The sequence below is a fragment of the Cyrtonyx montezumae genome, unplaced genomic scaffold (genome assembly GCF_038088225.1).
Source record: "Cyrtonyx montezumae isolate F1298 unplaced genomic scaffold, pur_monq_1.0 scaffold_8, whole genome shotgun sequence".
Lineage (NCBI taxonomy): Eukaryota > Metazoa > Chordata > Aves > Galliformes > Odontophoridae > Cyrtonyx > Cyrtonyx montezumae.
In genome coordinates, this window is record NW_027072089.1 from 48188426 (window position 1) to 48213493 (window position 25068).

Sequence of the window (25068 nt, forward strand, 5' to 3'; positions counted from 1 at the left end):
CTCTTTCCTTTATACTATACTTCCACCTGAGCCTTTACAGTAATTTCCAAAACATTTCTTTTTATTTTTTGTCAAGGACCTTAATACATGATTAGAAATATGTTTGTTACTGTTACTATTTTTGTTCTCACCTCTTATCTTTGTTCTCAGGAGATTAAATCTAAATACTAAACAAGAGTGGACAGAAGTACATACGGGACAGATAGGGTAGCACAAGGAAGTGACACAGTAGTGTGCATCAGCACGGCTGGTATCTGTTCCAGCAGTCTTAACTGTTACACTTTTTTTCAGATCAGTGCGAAGAGGAACTGTAACAAGGAACTGAAATGTTGTTTTAGATATTCACTCATATTGGAAATTTCTTCTCAGCACAACAAAACAAGAAGGTATTCATTTGAAAATGAAATGAGTGGGTAATGCAGAGTGACATCCTAGTGTGAGAGGAGAATTAAAATAGACACAAAGAGATTGAAAGTATTCTGGCATGTCAGCCATACCTGATGAGCTGATTTTCCATAGGAATCACAGCTTTGTCTGCACCAGAACTACACATGGAGCTACCCATGCGTTCCCATCTGTTTGGCTCTGCTGCATACCTCACCATCCTTCAGCTGAGACAGCTGAATTTGTAGGAAATGTGAGATGGAAATTTAAAGCCGAGCAATCTCTTGTCACCCTACAAGAGGAAAACATTCAGGACGAAGAGAGCATTTTTCCATGTCACAGCACCTGTAGTGGAGACAGGCATTTCTGTTGATGAGTACTGTCAAGGTGTGTCCCTGCCTATCCTAGAGGAGTATCAGTAGCAGCATAGTGCAGATTGGGCCGTGGAGTTTATCAGGCAGAGTCTATGCTGCAATATGGAACGTGGTGTGTTTGTTGGTCCCACAGCTCCCATTCTTCATTCAGTTTCTGACACAGAAACGGCTGTTTTGAGTCAGGGGCTGGAAGTTTCTTCTTGATGAGGCTGACAATGGGATCAGGATTTACCCAGTCCCCTGGTAACTGTTATCAGCAAGAAGTAAGAAGAGTATCTCTTCTCCCTGCCCATATGTGGAAGCTGACCCACACTATGGTTATATCATCTCCAAGCCCAAACAGCTGTTCATCTTGTGGTTAATGTACAAGAAAGTGTTCTTGTATAGCAAGATTGCTTCGACTCATTTATCTGGCTACATGGCTAATTTCAGTGCTGTTTTCCCCAGTATCATCTGTGTGCTGCATGGAGAATCAGGCTCTGCCTGTCAACAGGATATCACTCCTATTTTGGCAATATCTTGCAACTCTAATATAATCTTCTGACTTCCTCAAATATTGAAAAGTTTCCCATATTGTGGGATCAATATTGCCATTATGCAATTCATGTCCGAGAGCTTTATGATTCAGGAAGTACTTAAAAGACTTCATAAGAGAAGCTATGTCTTAAAATTAAGTCACTCTTTTACTGTTGTTATTTATGCGTCTGTCTCTACAGCAGGGTTTGTCAGGGTTGGAGCAGCACTGGCTTAGGTGGTGGCTTTCTTAGAGTGTTTGAATGGCAGGGGCCCAATGAGTGCCACTCTCTCTGTGCCTTCTTCACTGCTCGCAGGCTCCTCTCTTGCCCAGCAGCTGTTCTCTACATGGCTTGGGCAGCCATTCTGTGAAATACAAAGGAAAATAATTGCAGGAATTTTGTGCCCACACTTGGAAAAACAGCATATGCTGCAATATTATGAATAGTTGTGAAAGGGGAAAGATTGAAATCACTAGGACGTTTACTCAGGGCAGAGAAAAGAATGTAATAGTTACTGAAGTAATGAACTCAGGTTTCAATGAAGTTCAAGATCAGAAGGTGCCTGGAAGTTAGCTTTTGATGAAACACCAGAGAGCAACTGTAAACTGTTTGCTAAGTGAGCTGAAAGAAGAAGAAAGGATGATGAGGCAATAAGCAGGAAAGGTGAGAGAGTTCAAGTATGCAGTTTTGATTAAGATGGAAGAGCTTAAATTATACTTGGGTTCAATTATGCTTTCTGTTCCAGTGTGGCAATCTCAAGTTGTATGACACTGTAGGTGGTGAAATAGTGGCACAGGCTCTGGCATAGTCACACTATTGTCTCCCAGGTTTGGTGCGGATCTTGGAAAGGTGAGAGCCTGCAGGGGACACAGCCAAGAGAGGCTCTCATGCTGTAAGCAGAATCTGTACACCAGGACACTCCTGTCAACAGGACAGCCATTTATTTCAGCATGAATATAAAGTGGGAAACAGCTGCATCACTAATCCACAAAGATGTCAAATTAGCCTGTCTGTTCCCAGCAGACTTGATTACTCTCAAAGATTTGGATATAAGACCAATGTAATTCCTGTGCTTGTAATTGTTATCCATAGAGTTGTGAAGGGAGCTCTGAGAAGGTATACGTGCTTTGATTTGCATTACATGAAATAGATTCTTTCCCTGGGGACACACTTCAATGCCATGGAAGGTTGATACAACATGGTGATAGCAAGAGCTATGCTGACAGAAGCACCAAGTCCTGGAAGGACCATTCAAGGCAAAAGATTAAAGAAGAAATGAAAAGGAGATTTTGGTCTTCCAGAATGGGGACTATGCAAAAGCATATTAATAAATAAATAAATAAATAAATAATGAAAAATAAAAAATAAAAAAGGAATTTTATTGAAATACAGTATGAATAGACAGGATAATAAACAAAAATGGCAGAAATTTATTTGTGCCCTAGGATACCTGACAGGGCGAGAAGCATTTGTTTTTAGACTAGATACTAACACATTAGAAAGTCAGTGACCTAAAAGTCTAGGCAAAGTAAAAATATCCATCCCTACAAAGTGCATAATAACAACTGCATAATAATAATGTGACTAGCAGTCAGATTCTGCCAGTAGAATTTTGCTGCCTCTAGGGAAGAAATGAAGATGTCTCCTTTCATGCACACATTCATTGTTTTAGGTTAATTTTGTTAGGAGTTTTTTTTGGTGTTGTTCATTTGGGTTTTTTTTGTAACCTCAACCCCAAGAGGTTTAATGCATTTTAATTTCTTTTAAGTAGGTCACTGGTTTCCTTTTTTTGCACTGCCCTCATTCTAAGTCAATTTGTAGTCTAAATCTTTAGTTAGTCTCTTTAAAATAAAACAACAAAAAAAGCACCGTTGGAATAGAAAATCTACTTTAACCACTCTTCTGTACTCTACTTTAACCTCACCCCCTTAAAGATCTCAAGCTCTTGCCTTTCTTTCTGCTAGTCCTTTACAGATAAGGATTCAAGGAGCAAAGCATCTCAGAAAGATGAGAGTTGCATATTGCAGAATGAATTTTTTTTCTTGAAGAGTACGGCAAGGCAAAGCAACCTGTTACTGAAACTGTCACCACTTTGGTCATACATGATCTTCGTGGAAAGAAAAAACACAAAACAACTAAACCTGAAACACACTATCAGGAGCTTACAAGAAGACAGCCTAAAACTGTATGCCACTATGTCCTTCCAGCTTTTATCTCCACTGAAAATTATAGCTGCCTTCCTTCCTGCTCCCTAGAAGACCTGAAGAACTTGGTTGTAAAACTACCACCAAATGACAAGAAAATAATTTGCCCAGCACGAGGCATGGCAAGACTGCAGTGAGGCAGTGACAAGAATTACAATCCATTCAGGCAGCAATTGTGAACGTGGGGGCTCATCTCTGCTCGACTAAAAGGCAGAGAGAGTATATGCATAATTTACTTTTTCTTGGGACGCTACAGGCTGCAATTTCACTTGCATTTGCTTATCACTCTAAACACAATTTATGGATCAAGGGTGATGCCACGACTGCTGTGTTACCTGGAGCTTGCGGAAGCAAGCAGAACACTCAGACTCCTATCTCTGTCAGCACAAGATGTGAGATTCACAGGCACTGTGAGAAAAGACATAAATAAATAATAAATGAGCTAAATAATGAAGACTAGTTGTACCTAATTACAGTTCTAGCTGTCCTTTTGAATAAAGAAAGTTCAAAGCTGATGCTGAAAGATGTGGATCCCCTTTCTGAATGGTGTTTGAACTTCACAGACGATTAACATGAGAAAGTCAGGAGATGCCAATGGAAGTCAAACCAGGTTTTCATAGTTGAAGAGAAAAGCAGTGTCTCTTACATCAATTGACTTATTTACACATCACAACATTCTTAAGTTTAAATTAATATTTAATCTGAGTACAGAAGCAATGGGAAATATGAAATCAAATTGCATAGACTATTTAGAGGTTGTTATTCCTTATAGTTTTTGCACACATTGTACATAGTCAGGAGAGACTTAGACAAGTACAGGAGTGCAAGTTCCTAGCCTGGGTGTTTAAATATCTAATACTGTGTGTGAACACATTCACCTCCTCATCCCTTTCTATTAATTGTTTAATCAGAAATAATTTGATCCTAGTGCCCTTTCCATGCTGCAGCCAGGGGCATTAAGTTGTCTCTCATCATCCCTTAATCTGTCAGTGGAAGAGTGTTTCAGATTACACTGTGGGCTTGCTCAAGAGACCTTAGTGACACTAAAACTACATATAGGAACATAGGTGTTGTGCAGGCATGTTGTATATGGTGCAGTGTGTCATAAAAAAGGACATTTTAAAATAAAATAAAACGTACTGTGTGCTGTTGCTACTCCTATGAAGTGCCACCTGTATACAGAACAGACTGTATTGTGAAGGAAGCCCAATTTGAATTTAAGCACAGATGTTATTACTTCTAAATATATCTTAAACATAATAAAGTAACTGGCTGCACCATGTATCAGTGCTTCACTGAGTTCATGACCTCAAAGCTAGTGCAAATCTTCCTTACTCATGCACAGGGCATTGTATAAAGGATGCGAGCATTCTACCCACATTAGGTACACAATACTTCTTGACCTTATTTTCACCATTTTTCTCCATCGTTCACTGGTATTGATACCATTTACTTTGTGTGAACACTAACGAGAGATGCAAGTTTACCATCTGTAGCACACGAGCCATGGAAACAAAGTGGTCACGAACAAAAGAACTGAAATACATCAATAGGCTGTAAAAGCTCATATCTTACAAACCAATGAGCAGGCCCTCAGATAAGGAAAATTTAGTTTCTTCTCCTCCAGTGCAACTGTATCACTTTCCACAGGCACAGATATGGCTAATTATCTGTAGCAGTGTTGTGCCCCTCCTTTAGAAGTGTCTTTTCAGGTGCTGTAACATGTACTACACCTTCCAGGTTTTTATGGCATGTTAACAGTTATTGCCATCCCAGACAACCTCCCCCTACCCCTTCTGTGGTGCTCACTTCCAGTTTGGTTCTTAATTGTTGCTCAGTGCCATGCTTAAGGCATTGCATTTGCTGTATTTCTTTTTTTTTTTTTCACATTCCACAATACTTACCATTTTCTTTCCATTCTCTATCCTTCCACAGTTGCTCCTCTAAAGAAAAAAGCTTTGCTGAGTCACTTGCATGTAAAACCTTCACACTACCTATATAATCATCTTTTGTTAGAAGAGCCCCTTATCATAAATAATTATTATTATTTAATAAATAGATGTTCTGTTATCTACAGTTCTGAGGTGTATTAAATGAGCAGGCTGCTCATTGTTTGCCTCGCTTCTATTCTGATTTTGGAAATGGGTCCTCAATCATATTCCATATTACATGTAAATTATTAATAAATCCAAACTGAGTTCTCACGAAGATAGCAACATTATTTTCATCTAAATCACTGTTGCATGTATAAGCCAGATTTTTGCACGGTGTTGAAATGTGAGGCTTGCAATAGAGAGTGGTTTGTTTTCCAGTGTTTTCTGATCTCCACTACTGAATATGATCTCTTCTGTTTGCCCCCGAGGTTTCACACTTTCTAAAATAGAGCACTGCACTGGTTAAATATGTACCTACTCTTGTATAGTGCTGAGCTTTTAGAAAGATCTTAACAGCCTTTTCTTTTTATATCTTTTTTTTTTTTTACACAGTTGACAGTAGAGCTGATTGAAGGCTTTTTAATGTGGTTAGAAGTCTGTGATAGCATTTGATGGTATTTATGCTCTCTCCAGATGACCTGTTTTCAGGAGAGTCTCTTCAAATGGCTTGCTAACATCAACAATCTCCACACTGCAAATTGATTACTGTTAATATTATTTTACGTTGGAGCATTTATCACAAAATACTTACAATGTCATGTTCTCAAGGAAAATTGTTCAATACTACTGCTACAGCTGGAAGTACTGCTTTTGAATGTCAGAAATTATACAGCAAACACCTGTACTTGAATAATGGTTTGAAGATTAATTAAAGCTGATTTGGGTTTTTTTGTATTGCTAGATGCAGATTAGTGTAACAGTCATTAAATATCCCTAATATGCCTCCATTCAAAACAAAAACCTGGAAGCAATTATTTGGCATAACACATACACTAATAAAGAAATTCAATGACATGGTAAATAATTATTTGATTGCAAGAATGATTACCTAGTCTGTATTTGCAGCAAATGATAGCATTCTCCATCTCTTCTGTAACAGTGCATGCAACTAGAGCTTGTAAGACCATGGGATGCAAGGCTACAGAAAGAGATGGTGTGACCATTTCTCAATGATCTGTGCACACCTGCACTACTGCAGACACAGGCACAATGTCTGAATTCACCTGCTGAATTTCCAGACCCTCACCAGAACAGTAAACACAGGGAAATTTGTTTCCTTTTACGCAGCTTGGCACTGACAGGTCATACTGGGAAAGGAGTTGTCTAACATAGCTGTGGTCCATAAAAGACCCTCATGGGTATTACTGTCCATGTGTGTAGTTACATGTACGTGCTTTGTGATGATGTGTTAGGGACTGAATGGACAGTGCTTGGCACTTCAGTGTGTGTGCAGAAGACAGAACACACAAAGCCAGCGGGCAAGTCTGCGGATGCTGGACTCCTCTTCAAGGTCACGCTGTTTCTCATTTATTGTTTTAGTATTGCCATCTGATAAATAGACTGAGTTTAAACTACAAATGCTTCCAAATGCATTTGTTTCTACTCTATTGACACACTCATGAAGTCCAACTGAAAAGCACATGCTGGGCTAACTCTTATAATTGACTATGATCATATATTTACAATTTATACTGTAGAAGTAAATGTTTATATCTGTATCTGCACAGGAACAGTCCCTGGTTCTAATTATACACAGACTTCGCTATTCTTAGACCGTATGCCTAGGGCAGATTCTCAACAGGATCTAAAAATTTGGCTTAGCAACAGAATCTGTAATCTGTTCCTGCACCATGATACTTGCTCTGTTTCAGCCTGTTCTTAAAGTGTTTGAAGAATTCAGCTCAGGATAAAAGATGAGAAGATGAATGAAGTTTCTAAGTGACTGAGTAGTTAGTGAAAACAGATCAACAAAAATATGAATTACCAGCAGCATTTGTACTTAAATTACAAATGTTGACAGCAGCTTTCAGTTTTGAGGTAGTGAAGGAGTAGTAAGACAATCACTGACTACAGTAAACCCAAATGTAAAAGGTGGTAATCTCACCAGGCAGCTATTTCTGCACCCTAGTTGCTTTGTGCAAGTGAAAAGTATTCTGTTAAATTACATTGATAGTTGTTAACTAAATACATATATATGTTTATGCCTGTATGTCTATATGTCATACCTATATATGTAGGTAGATTTTCACTGGCAATGTATGAAGAAGAGAGTTTAATAAGGCTGTGTCACTAAGCACCACAGTACAGGGCAGAGTGGGGAGTACAGGGGAGTTTCCTTCTCAGAGGGAAGGAGGACACAGAATTAAAAAATCATCTAAGCTGGAAAAGATCTTCAAGATCATCAAGTCCAAGTGCCAACCTGCCCTACAGAGTCTCAACATGAAACCATGTCCCTTAGTGCCACGTCTATATGTCTCTTATATACCTCCAAGGATGGGGACTCCACCACTTAATCTGTATAAAATTAGAAAGCTCTGACACTTCAACTACTAGGAAGTTTTCACATTTTCATTAGTAACATCAAAGTAATTCTTATGTTTCAAATAAAATCGAAATATTCCTTTTTCTTTTTTAAAAATGAACCAAATGATTTAGTTTCAGAACCATTTGTCCTTAGTCACTTCCTCTGAGGTCAGTGTTTCATCCTCTCCAGGGATAGAACTCTTCAGCCAGACCGTATCTCCCACTACAGACCGTATTTCCCCAGCACCTGGGCTGGAGTCTTTACAAGACAAACAATCTGGGTGGAGGGTGGAATCAATCTTCTCATTTTCCAGCTCAAGGTATTCGCAAGTGATGTATGCACATGTCATCTAATATGACCACTTGATTTTCATTGTATCTGTGAAGATTAGTGTATTCACAGAATGCTGTGTAGATATGATAAAGATCTCCATGAACAAAGCAGAAATGGGATTTTTGAACATGTAGCTTGGCCATGACTTGCATTAGTACTACTCAAAACACATAAATTGAGCGGCCTATCTCTGAAAACTATGCAGCTGAAAATACACCTCACATACAATGATCATAAATATGTACCTTCATCACTATCACAAGTTTTAATAAGCACATCAGAATATATGGTGAGAGATGTCAGCACATTGGCTGATGCTTGGCAAATCTACAGCTCTTGGGTACTCAGTGGTATAAAATACCTTCTTCTGAATTTATTATTTACTTTAAGTGAAAGTATTAAATTTGCATTGCTCATGTAAAGATCTGAACATTGCAGGGTCTTCAGTGTTTCTAACAACTTGTCTTATTCAAGGAAGAGCCAGTTACCTTTTTTTTTCAGTTCAATATTTGTACTGTATTATATCATAAAATGCAAATGTTTATCAAAGGCCAAGACAATAAAATGTTTACTCTTGCTTTTTCTGACCAAGGGAGGTCAAAACGTAGAGGCAAATGGTCTTAATATTACATATCCCAATCAACCAATAATTGCTGGGAAGAAAGGAAGTCAGAAGGCCAAAAAAGAACTCATGGAGAGATCCCCAAATGTTCCCCTATTTTATTACAGATACTTGCTTCCAAAGGGATTTTTGTATCCACAGTGACGTATGTCAGCACTCTCAGACATAGGGTTTGAGTTGGGGGTGGTGCTGTGTGCAGCCAGCAGTTGGACTCAATGGTCTTTATGGGTCCTTTTCAACTCAGTGTACTCTGTGATTCCACTTCACAAGAGGTTACAGTTCACACAATATTCTCAAAGAGATGTTGTGGTTTGCTTCTCTCATTTGACACAACCATTTCAAATCCAAAAGGATATGACATCTTCAATTACAGGAGCATCAGCCCAGATAACTTTAGTCCAGAACTGGCAATGACACTTGCTAGTGGAGCAAAGTGAGTTTTGGATGAGTGGCAATTGATACTTGTGGTAAGCACAGGATTTACATTCACTGCTCCAGCAGGTTGGCACTGAATTTGTGGAAGTGTGCTATGATTCAACAAGACCTGGACAGACTGGAGTGTTGGGCAGGGAGGACCCTGATGAGCTTTAACAAGAACAAGAGTAGAGTCTTGCACCTGGGGAGGAAGTGCCGCATATATCAGTGCAGGTTAGGGACTGACCTACTGGAGAGGAGCTCTGCAGAGGAGGACTTAGTGGTCCTGGTGGACAGCATGTTGGCCATGAGCCAGCAGTGTGCCCTGGTGGCCAAGAAGGCCAATGGGGTCCTGGGCCAGCAGGTTGAGGAAGGTGATCCTGCCCCTCTGCTCTGCCCTGTGTCCAGTTGTGGGATTCCCAGTTCAAAAAACATAGGGATCTCCTAGAAGGAGTCCAGCAAGGGCCACAAAGATGATGAGGGGCCTGGAGAATCTTCCATATGAGGAAAGGTTGAGTAACCTGGCAGTGCAGAGTCTGGTTGGAAGCCTGTAACCAGCGGTGTCCCCCAGGGGTCCGTGCTGGGTCCAGTCTTGTTCAACATCTTCATCAGTGACCTTGATGAGGGGATAGTGGCCACCCTCAGCAAGTTTGCTGATGATACGAAGTTGGGAGGATTGGCTGACACGCCTGAAGGCTGTGCTGCCGTTCAGCAAGACCTGGACAGGCTGGAGAGCTGGGCAGTCAGAAACCGGATGAAATTTAACAAAAGCAAGTGTAGAGTCTTGCACCTAGGGAGGAATAATTGCATGCGCCGGTACAGGTTGGGGGATGAACTGCTGGAGAGGAGCTCTGTAGAGAGGGACCTGGGTGTCCTGGTGGACGACAGGTTGACCATGAGCCAGCAGTGTGCTCTCGTGGCCAAGAGGGCCACTGGCTTTCTGGGATGCATTATAAAGAGCGTGGCCAGCAGGTCAAAGGAGGTGATCCTCCCCCTCTACTCTGCCCTGGTGAGGCCTCACCTGGAGTACTGTGTCCAGTTCTGCACTCCCCAGTATAAAAAAAGACAGGGATCACTTGGAAAAGAGTCCAGCGGATGGCCACAAAGATGGTGAAGGGCCTGGAGGATCTCCCCTATGAAGAAAGGCTAAGTGAACTGGGTCTCTTTAGCCTTGGGAAAAGAAGACTGAGACGGGACCTGATCCAGGTTTATAAATAACTGAGGTGTGGGGGACAAAATGGCAAGGCCAGACTCTTTTCAGAAGTGTGTGGAGACAGGACAAGGGAGAACGGACAGAAACTGCAGCACAGGAGGTTCTGCACAAATGTACACAAGAACTTCTTTACAGTAAGGGTGACGGAGCACTGGCACAGCTGCACAGGGGGGTTGTGGAGTCTCCTTCTCTGAAGATATTCAAGTCCCGCCTGGACGCCTACCTGTGCGACCTGGTGTAGGGAACCTGCTTTGGCAGGGGGGTTGGACTCGATGATCTCTTGAGGTCCCTTCCAACCCCTGTGATTCTATGAACCTGGGACTGTTCAGCCTGGGGAAAAGAAGACTGAGAGGGGATCTGATAAACATTTATAAATGTCTAAAGAGAGGTAGGAGGCAAATGGATAAGACCAAGCTCCTCTCTGTGGTGTGTAGTGATATGACAAGGAGTAATGGCCTAAAACTTGAACATGGCAAGAACTTGTGGAGGAACTTTTAAGGTGGGGGTGACAGAGCACTGGAACAAGCTGGCCAGAAAGGTTGTGGAGTCTCCTTCTATGGAGATGTGCAAGACCCGTCCGGACACCTACGCGTGCGACCTACAGGTAGCTGCTTTAGCAGGGGGGAGGTGGACACAATGATTGCCTGAGGCCCCTTCCAACCCCTGCGACTCTGTGAAATATTAGCGAGGAACATCGCCGCCGCAGAAATCCTTCGAGTACCAGTGAGAAACCCCCAAAGCACCGCCCCCCGCAGCCGCACCCTCCCCCACAAGGGCCGCCCCACACAGCCATGGCCGCAACACGCAGGAGCGCGCAGGCGGGCGGTGCTGGCGCATGCGCAGTGCCGCTCTCCTTGTGGCTGAGCGGAGGGCAGCGCAGGCTTCAAGGAGAAAGCCGAGCCGGGCCGGGCCGGGCCTGGCCGCGGTGATTCGTTCATGTCCGTCGCCATGTTCCTCCGCGCTGCTCTGCGGAACGCGGCCTCGCGCTCGGTAAGCGGGCGGTTGCAGGGTGCGGCCTGAGGCGGGACGGGCGGCCGCGCGGTGCGGGAGGCCGCGGGCGGGAATGCTCGTCTGCTTGAGACCAATACGTTTAGACAGTAGCAGATAGGAAACGGCTAAGGAGAGTTGTTTGTGTGTGTCGAGTTATCCTACTTTAAAAGCTTTTAAAATAAGTCTTGAATTCAGATACATCGATTTTATGTAATTTTTATAAGATGAAATTGATTATAAAATGTTTGCTTAAGACAAGATCACAGAATTGCAGGGTTTGGAAGGGACCTCTAGACATCATCTAGGCCAAACCCAAGATGGTGTCATGGTATTGTAAGGTGATTTTAGTCGTACTAGCCAAAATCTAACATTCTTGATCTGTTTCAGCATGACAGATGCAGGCAGAGACTATAAAAAGAATAACTGAACGCGACTTGTCTATAAATCTCAATTCTTGTATTTAAGGTGCTTAATTTTGTGTGTCTTGTTTTGTCTGATGTCACTGTTCATTCAGCTGTGAGCTGGAGGAACACGTACATGAGAAAATCCTCAGTACTGCTGGTACCTTTTCCAGATTTTTGGCTCACTTGTGGTACACAGTGACAAACTGGAAAATTCTTCCTAAAGCGTTTCATGACGATTTGTATTCAAACTGGTAAAAAATTGCCATTTGAAGTTAAATCCTTTAAATTTTCTGGACACACCTTGATCATTTCAAGCAGTGTAGTAGATACGCTCTCTTGCAGTACAGTAGAGCTCATCATGTTCTCCTTTTGACTGATTCAAATTGATTAGGGCTGGCAAAATAATAGCTTATAATTAAGACAGAGCTCATACTGGTTCTGAAAACTGACACACGAGTTACAGATTATTAATACAATCAACTTTGTTTTGTTTGTAGATGAGACAAATCCGATACTTACATAGAACACCAGCATGCCATTCCAGTGGAGGAGCCTTATTTGTGGTAAGTTGTTTTCTACCTTACTGGGAAAGGAAAGTGTAAGAAGAGATTAGCATTGCTTTTCTTAATCCTGAAGATTTCTGATGGGTGGAACTTGGCCATTGAAGACTGCAGGAATGTACAAAGAATCATTTTTATTAGAGTTGTGGTACATTATCAAGAGGTTGAATTTGAGTTTTTGGCATCATCCTTCTTATTTTATGTAGGGAAAGCTAATGTAATAGTGATGCTAGCAGCATTTGTATGCAATTACATATTTGTGTAATGTTTGATCTTGTTTAAATTTATCACAAAACAGGTCTCATTTATTTTGTTTATTTATTTTTAATTGAAATTAATGTAACTTGACTCTCATTAAACCTTTTGTGGGCCCATTTTCTTGGCTTCTGCAGTTTGCCACTGAATTACCTATGGTCCATGTCCAGCCACCTTCTCTATCTGTCAAAAAATGCAGTTGTCATTCATACTCCATGACATAAAATAAGCTGAGTACTGGTTTATAATCGAGGCTATTAGACATTACTGTTATACATTCAAACAGTAATAGTTATGACAGATGAAAAAGTGTGCATATGCAAACACATAAAGCAGGTATATTGAGTGTCTGCCTCTGAAGAGAACCTGAAGCATCTCTGAGAGGAGTGTTCTCTCGCATTTGCGTTCAGAGCTGTATCTAGAATTCAGTTCAACAGCTGTTCAAAAGTTCAAATTTACCATTTTTCCACTGTTTATTGGAAATCAGCACTGTACTAGAGAATCAGCTGCTTTGATGGAAGCAGGTGTTCAGTGTTTTTGGTTGGAGATTTTTTTTTTTGTCTTTCTGCAGCTGTCTCCACAGCTTTCTCTTTGGAAGTTAATAAGATTGCAGTACATGCTTTGTATGCTTTTCCAAACCCCAAACAGGCATTAGCAATTTATGGAGTGAAACCTGATACTCAAGGAATACAGAAAACATGAGTGCAAGCTGACAAGTTAGGAAACCTAAAGTGTAGTCTGAGGTGGGTGAAGACAAGTGAAAGGTGTCTTTGGCACGCGAGTGGCTGTTGGTGCCTGGAATATGACACTAGGTGGCTTTGTAAATTCTTCTTTTGCAAGATTTATCTTAGTGTGTAAATGATTTGCTGGAGAGAGGAGCATGGAAATAGCAAAAAGGAAGTAAAAAAGTTCTTTGCTTTAGTTAGCTTACGGTTTGTAACTGTTTTATTTAATATTGTCTTCCACTATTTTTGTTTTTATTCTCAACCAGATTTTTTTTCTCAAAAAGAGCATAGGAAATTGTTCGTGGGATGATGGGCTTGTTTTTTTGTTTGTTTGTTTGTTTTTATTACTGAATATTTATTTTCTTGCAAAAGAGTATGGGAGGAAGATAGTTGCATGTCATTCTGTGTCATTGCTATTGTTTGCCCTAACTACAACCAAAATATCTAGAGCAATTTTTAGTGCAAATTTGAGATGTATTTTAACACAACAGATTTCAAGAATATTTCTTGGACTGTTTTTTCTTCCAGATTTTGGGGAGGAGGGAGCAAAGTAAATATCTAATTTTCTAGAACATCACAAGAAGATCGTAGAATTGCAGAATTGGTTGAGTTAGAAGGCACCTTTAAAGGTCATCTAGTCCAGCTGTCCCCAGGGCAGGTACAGGTTCCCAGGACACCTACAGGTAGATCAGGTTACTTAGAGAGAGCTCTGTCCTGCCTGACCTTGAATGCCTCCAGGGATGGGGCATCCACCACTTCTCTGAGCAACCTGTTCTAGTGCCTCCCCACCCTGATTGTAAAAAACAACTTCCTTGTATCCAATCCAAATCTCCACTTTTCCTGTCACAACAAACCCTGCTAAAGAGTGCATCCCATCTTTCTTACAGCCCTCCTTTAGTTAGTAAAAGATACTGAAGTTGTGTGTTGTGATTAGGGTTAAAGGTTGTTAAAACGTGATTGTGGAGGAATAGTGGGGGTACCTGGGAGTAGCTCCAACCTCCTGTTGAGGTCCTCTTTGTATGTCAGTTTACATAGCAGCATCTTGGTTTTGTTTTGCAAAAGACACTGATTCTGAAACAGCCAAGGAGAGATTACTCAATGTCTAAATTCAGTGTGGTGCCATTACAGCAGCTGTATCACACCTCAGAAAGAATTTAACCAAATTTTAAACCAGGTGGATTCTTTGTTCTCAGTAGCCTAAGAAAGATGGTTCAAATCTGTATTTCTCGTGGCAGGAGAAGGGTTACTTTTGAAAATACTTTTATTTACAATAGTTACCTGTTTTCTTCACAATAACAAATTGTCCATGCTGCTATAGTAAAAAGTATCTGAGGTGAGCATCAGCCTTAGTACCTAATGTGGTAGAGTGCCATCATCTGTGACAATGTAGTGGCTTGGATCTTCACATTATGGTTGTTTCTACTTTAAGTAGGGTAGTCTGAAGGCTGCAATACAAATGTGGTATGGTCAAGCTATACATGAAGTGAAATAAAAAAGTGACTAAATAAAAGTCAGGAAAGCACCTTTATAATATTTTGGAACAAATCTGCTAAGTCTCAGTTAAATAATGTCACTTGGATAAATGGAAGACAGTGGAACATGTAATTGACAAATTTGTAACAGATGAGTAGATCTAGAACTGCAAGTTCTAGCAGACTGTTCACTGCACTGAATTAGGTGAAGCCCATTTTGGAAACTGGAGAGCAGAAAGCTGTGACATTTTATTTAGTGTTCACCTGCACAGAATTGACAGTTGTGACAGTCTGTGGATTGAAATATAAAGGCTTTATTGTACTTGTTCACATGGGGGGGTATTCAAGGGGTATCAATTTGGAAATGAAGTACGTGAAATAAGTGTTCTAGACGAGAGGAGAGTTTTATTAATCAAGTACGCTCACCTGCTAAAGGAATTAAGTGCAAATATAACTGTCAAGTAACTGTGGAAGGCAAAATGAAATAAAACAGGCATGCAGATTCAGGAAGGAAAAGTTAATTTATGGGATAACTTCTCATGAATCATGGGTTATCTGTGCAGCTAAGCCCTAGAGCAGATCTGTAAGGGAAAGAAATTGTGAGTTGGAGGAAAAAATGGACTGGAAGTACTCTGCATCAGTCTCTTTTATTAGAACTTTTATTGAAGCTGGTAGAACACCCTCACCAATGCATATGATGAGCCAAATCCTTTGTCTGGAACGCTCAGTCTGAAATAGTGGCAACCATCTACCTAGAAGTTGCTCTATGTTCTAGACAACACGAACAGTACATTCATACTTTGTACAAGCTTACATTGTTAGAAGCCAGTCAGTTATTGTTTGGTAATTCCTGTCATTAAGGGAAGTCGTTCTATGTAGAGAAGTATATTCTGGGAGCAGTTTTTCTAAGGCTCCCAGCTGCAAAAGTGATGTCTGTTCTCAAACTGGCAGTAGCAGTAACACTGTTTGCTTGAGCATATAGACAAGCAGAGCCAGGAGAATTAATCACTAGAACACCAGATAGAAAAACTTCAAACCCATCTTCCAAACTTATGTTAAAATTTCTAAATCCAGGAGTAGCTGTGAACCATACAAATTCTGAGAGCTGGTAAGTCTGTTTGCTTTTGTTTTGCTTTTCCAGGGGGTGAGGATCATAGATAAAATATTACTGTAGTGAAATGTCATTTTCTTCAGGATTTCCAAATTTGTGTTTTCTGAATGTACAAAGTAGAACTGATTTCAATTTGATGTTTTTGAAGACCACCTTACAAGTAACACAATAATGTACCATATTTTGGAAATATGAACTGAAATTTCTGTTTCCTCCAATCTGATTCAGAAATCTAAAACACTAAAACCCATTTAACTCTTCTAAAATGTAAAGATGGCTTACTAGTATATGTTCAAACGTACAACCATTCTATTTATGTAGCAGGCTACTTGATAATTTTTAAAGTGCTTGCATTTTGTGTCTCATGGGAAAAGGAAAATAGGGTATTATTGCTTATTAAGGTATTAACTAGAGAACTCTTACATCTACCTGCTTGAACACAATTGCCAAAATACATCAGCTTTTACAAATGTCTGTTTTGAAAATAACACCACTTTCCTGAAGAAATAATTCCTTGAATAGGAAATTACAGGCATAAGTTACTATTTGTTTTAAGAGTGATGAAGTAATTACAAATGTTTGTTGACTTTCTAAGAGACCTTTAGTCATTTATCATTGGGTGCTACTAAATTTTTATCTGGAATGAGTTTTACTGAGGTAACCGCACTCTGCCTAATAAAATAACTTGCAGTGGTAAATTTGTCCTGAATAATTTTCTGATAACACTGTTTTTCTTCTTCTGAAGCACAGAGATAGTCCTGAGAATAATCCAGATACTCCTTTTGAGTTCACACCTGAAAACAAGAAGGTATGCAGACAAAAAGAAAAAACATGTAAAAAAAACCCCAAAAAACAAATATATAAACTTTGTGTTTAGCTTATCACTGATACTTTATTTTTTAATCTTTTAAAAGCGAATAGAAGCAATCATAAACAACTACCCAGAGGGACACAAGTCTGCAGCTGTCATGGCAGTGCTAGATCTGGCCCAAAGACAGCATGGATGGTTGCCTATTTCGGCTATGAACAAGGTATTTAGTGCTGAACTATCCTTCAAGCATAAAATGTGACAATAGTAGAATAAGTCTGTGGAATTAGCACTTTTAATGTATTAAGAATGCACGGTTATGATGTTACTAGCCTATCAATCAGCTCTTTCATAATTTGCGAAGTCAAACCTGGAAAAGAATCCTAGGCAAAGGGATGATTTTGTGTTTTAGAATGATAAATTCTTTTTCAATCCAGTAATCAGAATTTTAAAAATATGACTATGCATCACTTGAGATAAAAGCACACTATCTTACTTCAATTCAACATATATGGTCCAATCTCCAAGAATGGAGTCAACAATAAGTGTTTGTTTGTTTTTTCTGATTGAAGCATACTAATGCAGGAATTTACACTTGGCACTACTTTCTTATCAAATTATCCATTACAATTGTTTAAAAATAAGCAAGCAGCTGCAATGTTCCACAGTGACATTAAATAGCAAGAAATAAGTAATTCCTTTTTTCTATTCATACAAGTTAATTTCTCATTTTGTGTTACAAGCAGACATTATCAGTTTTCAAATGAAATGTTTGAAGTTCAGTCAAGATAAGTTAAAAGAGGATTGTGATCATTACAGAAGTTACTGAGTATGATGAAAGTACACATATAAAAGGGCAAATTATCTGCTGCTGTTCCTACAACGTAGGATAAAGCCTCAAATCTCCATCACTGCTGAATGGGATGAGTCTTCTTGTTTGTTAATTCTGAGAGTGGTATTATGTTTGTGCGATCTTTTAAGCAAGGCTTTATAGCAACCAAATATCTTCTGTGGCTTGTTACTTGCCTGCTATAGGTACTGGAATATAAAGCAGATATGCTGTTGAAAATGCAGTCAGTTCTCAATCTGAGCAGTCTGCCAGGGTTCCAGGGTAATGAGATAAAGGATACTTGCACCAGAACTGGCTCACGGAGATAGTGTACCACTCTGTATTTATTAGCTGTGATGCAGTGGTGTTTTTAGGGCCAGACCTGGTACTGCCACAGTACCCAAGACAACCTGCTGTCTTTGAATTAGGTAAGTGTAGTTCTGCCTCTGTGTTCCTTTGATAAAAAGCCAAAGTGAATTAGTGTGGGTAGATTTATTCGAGTTCATTCATTCATACAGCAAAAGTGCAAGAACAGTACGAGCCAGAGCTGACAATGAAAGCTGGAATCCAGCTGATTTCTTGAAACTAGCCTGTGTATGGTACTGGAGGAGCACTGACCTGAGTTCCTCGCTGTGCTAATCCTTGACTTAGTGGAGCTTGTGCTCAAACAAGATTGACTCCCATCAGGATAACTCAGGCGTTTTTAATTAGCACTTCGTTGTGCTTTTATACACAAACCCTTTTTCTATTTACCTGGAGTACTTAATCCTCTATTACTGCAGCTACAGAACAGGTGACCCAATGAAATGATTTCATAAATGTCTTATTGATGCCCTCTGAGAATTCAGCGGTGTCCATTTTCCCCTTACAGGTTGCAGACATTTTAGAAATGCCTCCCATGAGAGTGTATGAAGTAGCAACCTTCTATACAATGTATAATCGTAAACCTGTTGGGAAATACCATATCCAGGTCTGCACCACCACGCCTTGTATGCTGCGAGACTCCGATAGCATTTTAGAAGCCATTCAGAAGAAACTTGGTATGACACCAATTTGTAATATCCTTCTTTATATACACATACATATCATTAAACCAATGTAAATATGTGTTATTTTCTAACTGAAGTAAAAGTCTTCATATGGTGGGGACAGTGCAGAAATATTTAATGTTTAGAGTGAAACGATCCTAGAATAAGCACTTAAACATGTTTTGAAAATGAAGAATAAATGCCAAGTCCAAATACTTCAGTGCAGTAGAACAAATAAGGCCATTGTCAAGAGTGTTCATTAGTGTCTTGAAGTGATTTTAAAGACAATTTGCCAGGAAATGAATTACTCTGACTCTTGGACTGAGAATTAAGCCCTTTCCAATGTGTGGAAGGAGACTCTGAATGCTGTGTCACTTTACATGCAAAATGAGACTTGTAAGCTACGTGCTTTATTAAATTTGAGTTATTTTTTTTTCAACTTAAGGTGATGTGAACAGAATTTACAAATTTCTCATGGGAAAAGTCAGTTGCATTGTATAAGATGTAAGGAGAACTCACACGTTTGTGTTTTTTCTTTCTCAATGAATGGCTGTGAGGGGAAGAGAAGGGTAAGGCCAACAACTTACAGCTTGTCCCATTCTATATGGTTAGAAGCTTCATTTCATAAGAGCTGCAGAAGAGCTGCTTATAATCTTACTCCTCCTATGTTGTCTGAAATAGACATCTTCAGATTAAATTTGTTGTGGTTTGTTGCTGTAAAAATTGTTGAATTGAAACTTGGTTTGAAAAATCAAGGAAAGAGCAACTTCTTCCTGTAATTAAGGTCATTTGTATAGTTCTTACTGAGATGCAGTCATAAACATTTAGTAGTTTTTGTCCCTTTCTAGTAACTGTGGAGGCAGTCTGCAGCTCGGTGTTCTGCTTTCCACAGACTATTCTGGCAAGCTCAGACTCAGATGTTATTTTTGGTAATGTGCCCTCTGGCGAAGTCTGTATCTTTATTGGTGATATCACTAGGACAGTAACACGTCATGGAAGCTAAGCATGTGTGTGGTGTTCAGGAAATAAGCCTTTGTGTAAGAGCTTGGAGTTGTTTATGAATTCGTACCAACAATCTTAATGCTTGCATCTTGGTTAATTTGGGGATCCAGTAATGAATATGAACACGTTTAAGATCAACATATAAAGACTCAATTTTCCTTATTGTTCCATTCTGTTGCATTGATTCTTAAATATGTTCCTAAGTAGAGCTGTTGTTTTTCAGAACTGTCATTTTTAGGTTGTTTATCAATAAAACAAACCTGTAAGTCAGGTGTTGAAAACGTGTCCAAAGACTGACTTCATAGTTTGTTGGAACCTTTACTTCTCTCAATAGAAGTCTTTTGGACTTATTGAGGAGGATTTAACTGGATAAATTCTTTGGTGGCCAAAGTACAAGTAATGAGAAAATTATGAAGGAATTAGTAACAAACATTTGAATGCTGTACCATACCCATTGCTGAACCTAATATATACATATGTACATACATACATATTATATATATATATATACATGTATATATTAGGTTCAGCAGTATACAATATATATACGTATATATATATTTTAGGTATTAAAGTCGGGGAAACAACACCTGATAAACTCTTCACGTTGATAGAAGTGGAATGCTTAGGAGCTTGTGTAAATGCACCAATGGTACAAATAAATGACAACTATTACGTAAGTACTATTTTCTTTTTTAAGAGACTAAAATTCTTCGGAAGGCTCTCTATTTCTGGACTTTCAGATTCTGAAGTTTTGTTCAATTATTTCAAATTCCTATTGGCAGGGACAGTGTTAACTTAAGAATCTTTTATTTTCTTGGCTTCTTCCCAGAACACTTAATCTGTATAATAACGTATTGATGCCTCCTGGTTTCTATACGAACACACTGTTTATGCTTCTGTTCTTGTAATGAGATGATGATGAGATCACGGATACTCTTGTGGAAGCAGTGTTTCGTCATATCTGTATGGCAGAATGAGCACTCTCACAGGTGGCTTTCAGACTGAGAATGAATGTGGTTTTTTTCTTCTTGGATTTTTTAAGCAGCTGTATATCACTGCCTTATATTGTAGTTTTCAAATTTTAATCTGTGTCTTTCAATCACAAGTTAGTAAGATGTATCATCTGTTTTAAAAAGTTTGCTTGTCTTAATTATGCCCTGTTTTTGCATTTCCATACAGTAGTGTGAAACCAACTTCCCTAAAATAGATAGATTGAACAAGATTTGGTGTATTTTTTGCTGTAGGTTTTGTTTCAAGTGGAGATTTTTTTTTGTTGTCACTTTGATCATTTGAAATAATGCAGACAGTTCATACTCTTGATGCACAAGCAGCCTGCTTTTGTCATTAAGTACTATTATAATGGAAGGGAAGAAAAAATTTCAGTGTAAGGTTGTATAGACACTGTGGAAAAAGCATTAGATTGGTTGGTATGGAGCAAAATGTTATTTTCTGTTGTGTTTTTTTTTTTGTTGCAAAGAAAAACTTCCTTTGCAAGAATGGTAAGTTAACAAAAATCCAATATAGCATTAACAGGATACTCAGAGCTAAGATTATGGAATATTAGCATTAATAAATGATAATGAAAGCTCCAAAATGCAGTGCTTGAAAGCATGCAATTTCTAGTGACAGTCCATTGGAAAGGCAGTTGTTTTTTAGTATCCTGAAGTATGAAGTTTTTGTTTGTACGAAGCACAGCTGAAGTATTTTATCAAACCTTATGATATGGAATAGCAGTCCGTGGCTGACTGATGGCATAGTATCTTAACACTGATTTTGGTATTTCATTTTCTTAAGCATGAGTTTGTTGTATCGTGTGTGCCCTTTCTCCTATTTAAGAACTACTTGGTTCTGCTGAACAGAAGTTGCATTGTTTCTCTTCTCCAGTCTCTTTTTAGGTGTACCACTATAGAAGTTTTGATCCTCTTCAGAGTATCTTTCTTGTCTATATATAGAGAATCATAAGAGGCAGGCACATTTTTTACGTCCTAGCTTAAGAATAGAAATCACTGAAATCCTATATATTATCTAGAAAGTTTCTTTCCAGTGCTCATTAGCTGGAAGGGATTACTTGTGCTGAAGAATTCAAAGATGTCCTAGAAGATGTCTATTCTTGTATTTCTGAAGCATCAGCCATATACAGTACTATATAATGACCAAGTGATGGAAAGCAAATTCAGGTTTATCTTTTCTCAAGTGCTTCCTTTCTTTGCATTTATAAAGAATAAAGCAATGGCCATACCTTATTCTGGACAGCTGTGTGAAGCCAGTGCCAAGCTTTTCAGAGATCTTTTGGAAGTCTTTCCTTATCAGATACTTCTTCAAAGCTTTGTATAGTAGTTCTGGATGACATATCACTGATGCTGTTCACACGGATGGTTTTTCCTCCACAATTTCTGGCGCATATAAAGTTATGTATTTGCAGAGGACAAAAGCCATGTTTTCTGATAGCTTCATCATTTCTGAACAGAGGTGAACACTGGGAGTGCTGTGGCAACAGTCTTTTCATAGGCCATCCTTGAATTTGTCATTAGGTCAGTGTGTTCTTTCCGATACATTAACAAAAGCTTTGTCATAGTAGGGAAAAGGGAACGTGATATTAGCAGCAAAATGAAAGTCACATCTTTCATTTCAGATACTGTCTTGACTTGCACAATTGTGTGTAAGGTTTGAGTTATTTATTTATTTATTTTTAATAGTGGCCTACCTCTAAATCTGGGATTTTTAAATAGGTTTGTGGTATTTGAAGTATTGTCCTGGCTTAATGCTATTTTTGAGCTTTAGACTTCTGAATTATGGCCCACTAGGATGCCATCAGAATGAAGGAATTTATGCAGTGAATAAATACAGCATTTAATTAAGATTTATTTATTTATTTGTTTAGAACTGTTCTGTTGTATTGCTCCCCCCCTTTTTTTTCCACACCCAGTGCAGTGTGTGCAACAAGCATACAATTGGTAGCCAAAGATCCAGCTCACTAATGTTGCTAAGGAAGCCAAAATCTCAAACCCACGTTATAGATAGCCACTGTGAACAGTTAGTTGTAATGTAGCTTCTGCAACTGCATGTAATACAATATTGAAATTTTTATTCTATGCTGTAATTAAGGTTTTAGTTTTCCTAATTCTTCAAACTGATACACATACGTTAACGGACAGGATCAAAGTTACCTATGGTAGGATGTCAATGGTGAGAGGCACTAATCTGATGAATTGTAAATGGAGCAATTAATACAGTTAACAAACTTGATGACGTTTTATCTTCCTTTTGTTTTTTTTCTTTTACAGGAAGATTTGACACCCAAAGATATTGAAGACATAATTGATGAGCTAAAGGCTGGCAGAGTTCCCAAACCTGGCCCAAGGTACGCCATATTTATATGACAATGGCCAACTACTTGAGGGCTTCTCCTCTTGAGAATGAAAACTAAATTCCTCTTAAAGCTATTTGCCTTTGCAGTTCTTTTTGACTTAGAGTATATAGGATGAACAGTGAACGGACAAATGTTCACGTTCCTGATAAGTTCATAAGTTCATAAGTTCATAAGGTTGGAAAGGACCTATAAGATCATCTAGTCCAACCATCCTCCTATCACTATCTCTACCCAACTACTAAATTAAGTCCTTTAGCACCTCATCTAAACGCTTCTTGAACAGCGCTAGGGATGGTGCCTCAACCACCTCCCTAGGCAGGCCATTCCAGTGCCTGACCACTCTTTCAGAAAAGAAATGCTTCCTGAGGTCTAATCTAAATCTTCCCTGGCGCAACTTGTGGCCGTTCCTGATGACTCACTACAGGATAATCAAATTGGAAAACATCAGTTCTGAATTGTCTTACTACTAATAGGTGAATGGCATCACTTTTTTTTCTTTTTTGCCTAGATCGTGAAAGTCAACAAACACCACAATGATCTGAAATTTGTGAAAGGCTTATTTTGGAACTGTACATACTTATTATCTCTTATTGTTCTATGTTAATCTAAATACAGAGATGTATGAATGGCAGAATTAATTAGTGCCATGTGACTTAGATGTCTTTTCTATTCCTATTGTTCCTATAATTTTTTTGTTGAGTATGAAGACAATCTTCCAGTTATAGTTTCTAAATACAGGAATGCATCGTTAACAAAAATATGACTGACAGCATTGGATTTTGCTTTTGGTATTACTGGAATCAAGATCACTTTTGTGCATCCCTGTAAATAAATAAAAACCGTATATTGCATTTCATTTGCAAAGCTATTTGACACTACTTGAATTTGAAAGCCCTTTGATTTAAGGGTAGCATCCCACATTTCTTAAGGATGAATAAAAGCAAATGGAAAAAAAATGGCTTCAGCCTTAAACCATTTTGTAACTATATACTAAACAGTATCTGAATATCAGTAATGAATGAATACAATATAATACAATACCAATAATGAATGAAACTGCTGTTGTTTTTTAGGAGTGGACGTTTTTCTTGTGAGCCAGCTGGTGGCCTAACGTCTCTGACTGAACCACCCAAAGGACCAGGTTTTGGAGTTCGAGCTGACCTCTAAGGAGTTTTGTAATATATGTTTAACTGTCTGAAAATAAAGTAATTTTAATCTCAGTAAAATGATAGACAGTTAATATCTGGGGGGGAAGCCTTTTACCTTTCTGCAAGCGCAAGAGCTTTCCATGCCCCAGCAGAAGAAATCGAGCAGAGGAGGTGGGAAACCAGTGTGGCTGAGCAAGGACCTGAAGCTTAAACTGAAAGGAAAGATACGTACAGGAAATGGAAGCAGGGTTGTGTAGCCTGGGAAGAATATAGGATGTTGTCTGCATGATGAGGAAAGCCAAGGCACAGATGGAGCTGAACTTGGTGAGGGATGTGAAAAATAACAAGGGGTTCTACAGGTACATAGGCAGGGAGAGAGAGACCAAAGAGGGTGTTCCCCCTCTGATTAATGAGGATGGAGAACTGGCTTCCTCAGACATGGGAAAAGCTGAGGTGCCCAGTAAGTGCTTTGCTTCTGTCTTCACTGGTGGCCAGGCTCCCCATGTCTGCCAGGACCCTGATCTTCTTGTGGGTGAGAGGAATGGATTCATCCCACTGTAACAACAGAACAAGCCAGTGCCCTCCTTGTGAAAATGCCAAGTCCATGGGGCCAGATGATATGCATCCAAGGGTTCTGAGTGAGATGGCTGATGTTGCTGAGCTGCTCTCCATCACATTTGAGAAATCATGGCTGTGGGGTGAAATCCCTGGTGACTGGAAAAAGGGGAATGTTATTCCCATTCATGGAATATACTTAGTAAATTTCACAATAGTTAATGTAGGACTGTAGGGATTTAAAAAATGACTGTTATAGAAGAGTTCTGGAATAGTGCAGTAATTAATATA

At 39.2% G+C, this 25068-nt stretch overlaps 1 protein-coding gene across 1 annotated transcript; it reads left to right on the top strand.

Annotated features, from left to right (window-relative positions):
• The first annotated feature begins 11308 nt into the window (after positions 1–11308).
• On the top strand, positions 11309–24295 carry NDUFV2 (NADH:ubiquinone oxidoreductase core subunit V2). Its single transcript, XM_065752039.1, is given in 9 exon segments — positions 11309–11431; positions 11433–11507; positions 12409–12474; positions 16780–16842; positions 16949–17065; positions 18543–18711; positions 20268–20377; positions 22989–23065; positions 24148–24295. Coding segments are annotated over 9 exon segments (894 nt in total). The 3' UTR covers positions 24242–24295.
• Positions 24296–25068: the final 773 nt, after the last annotated feature.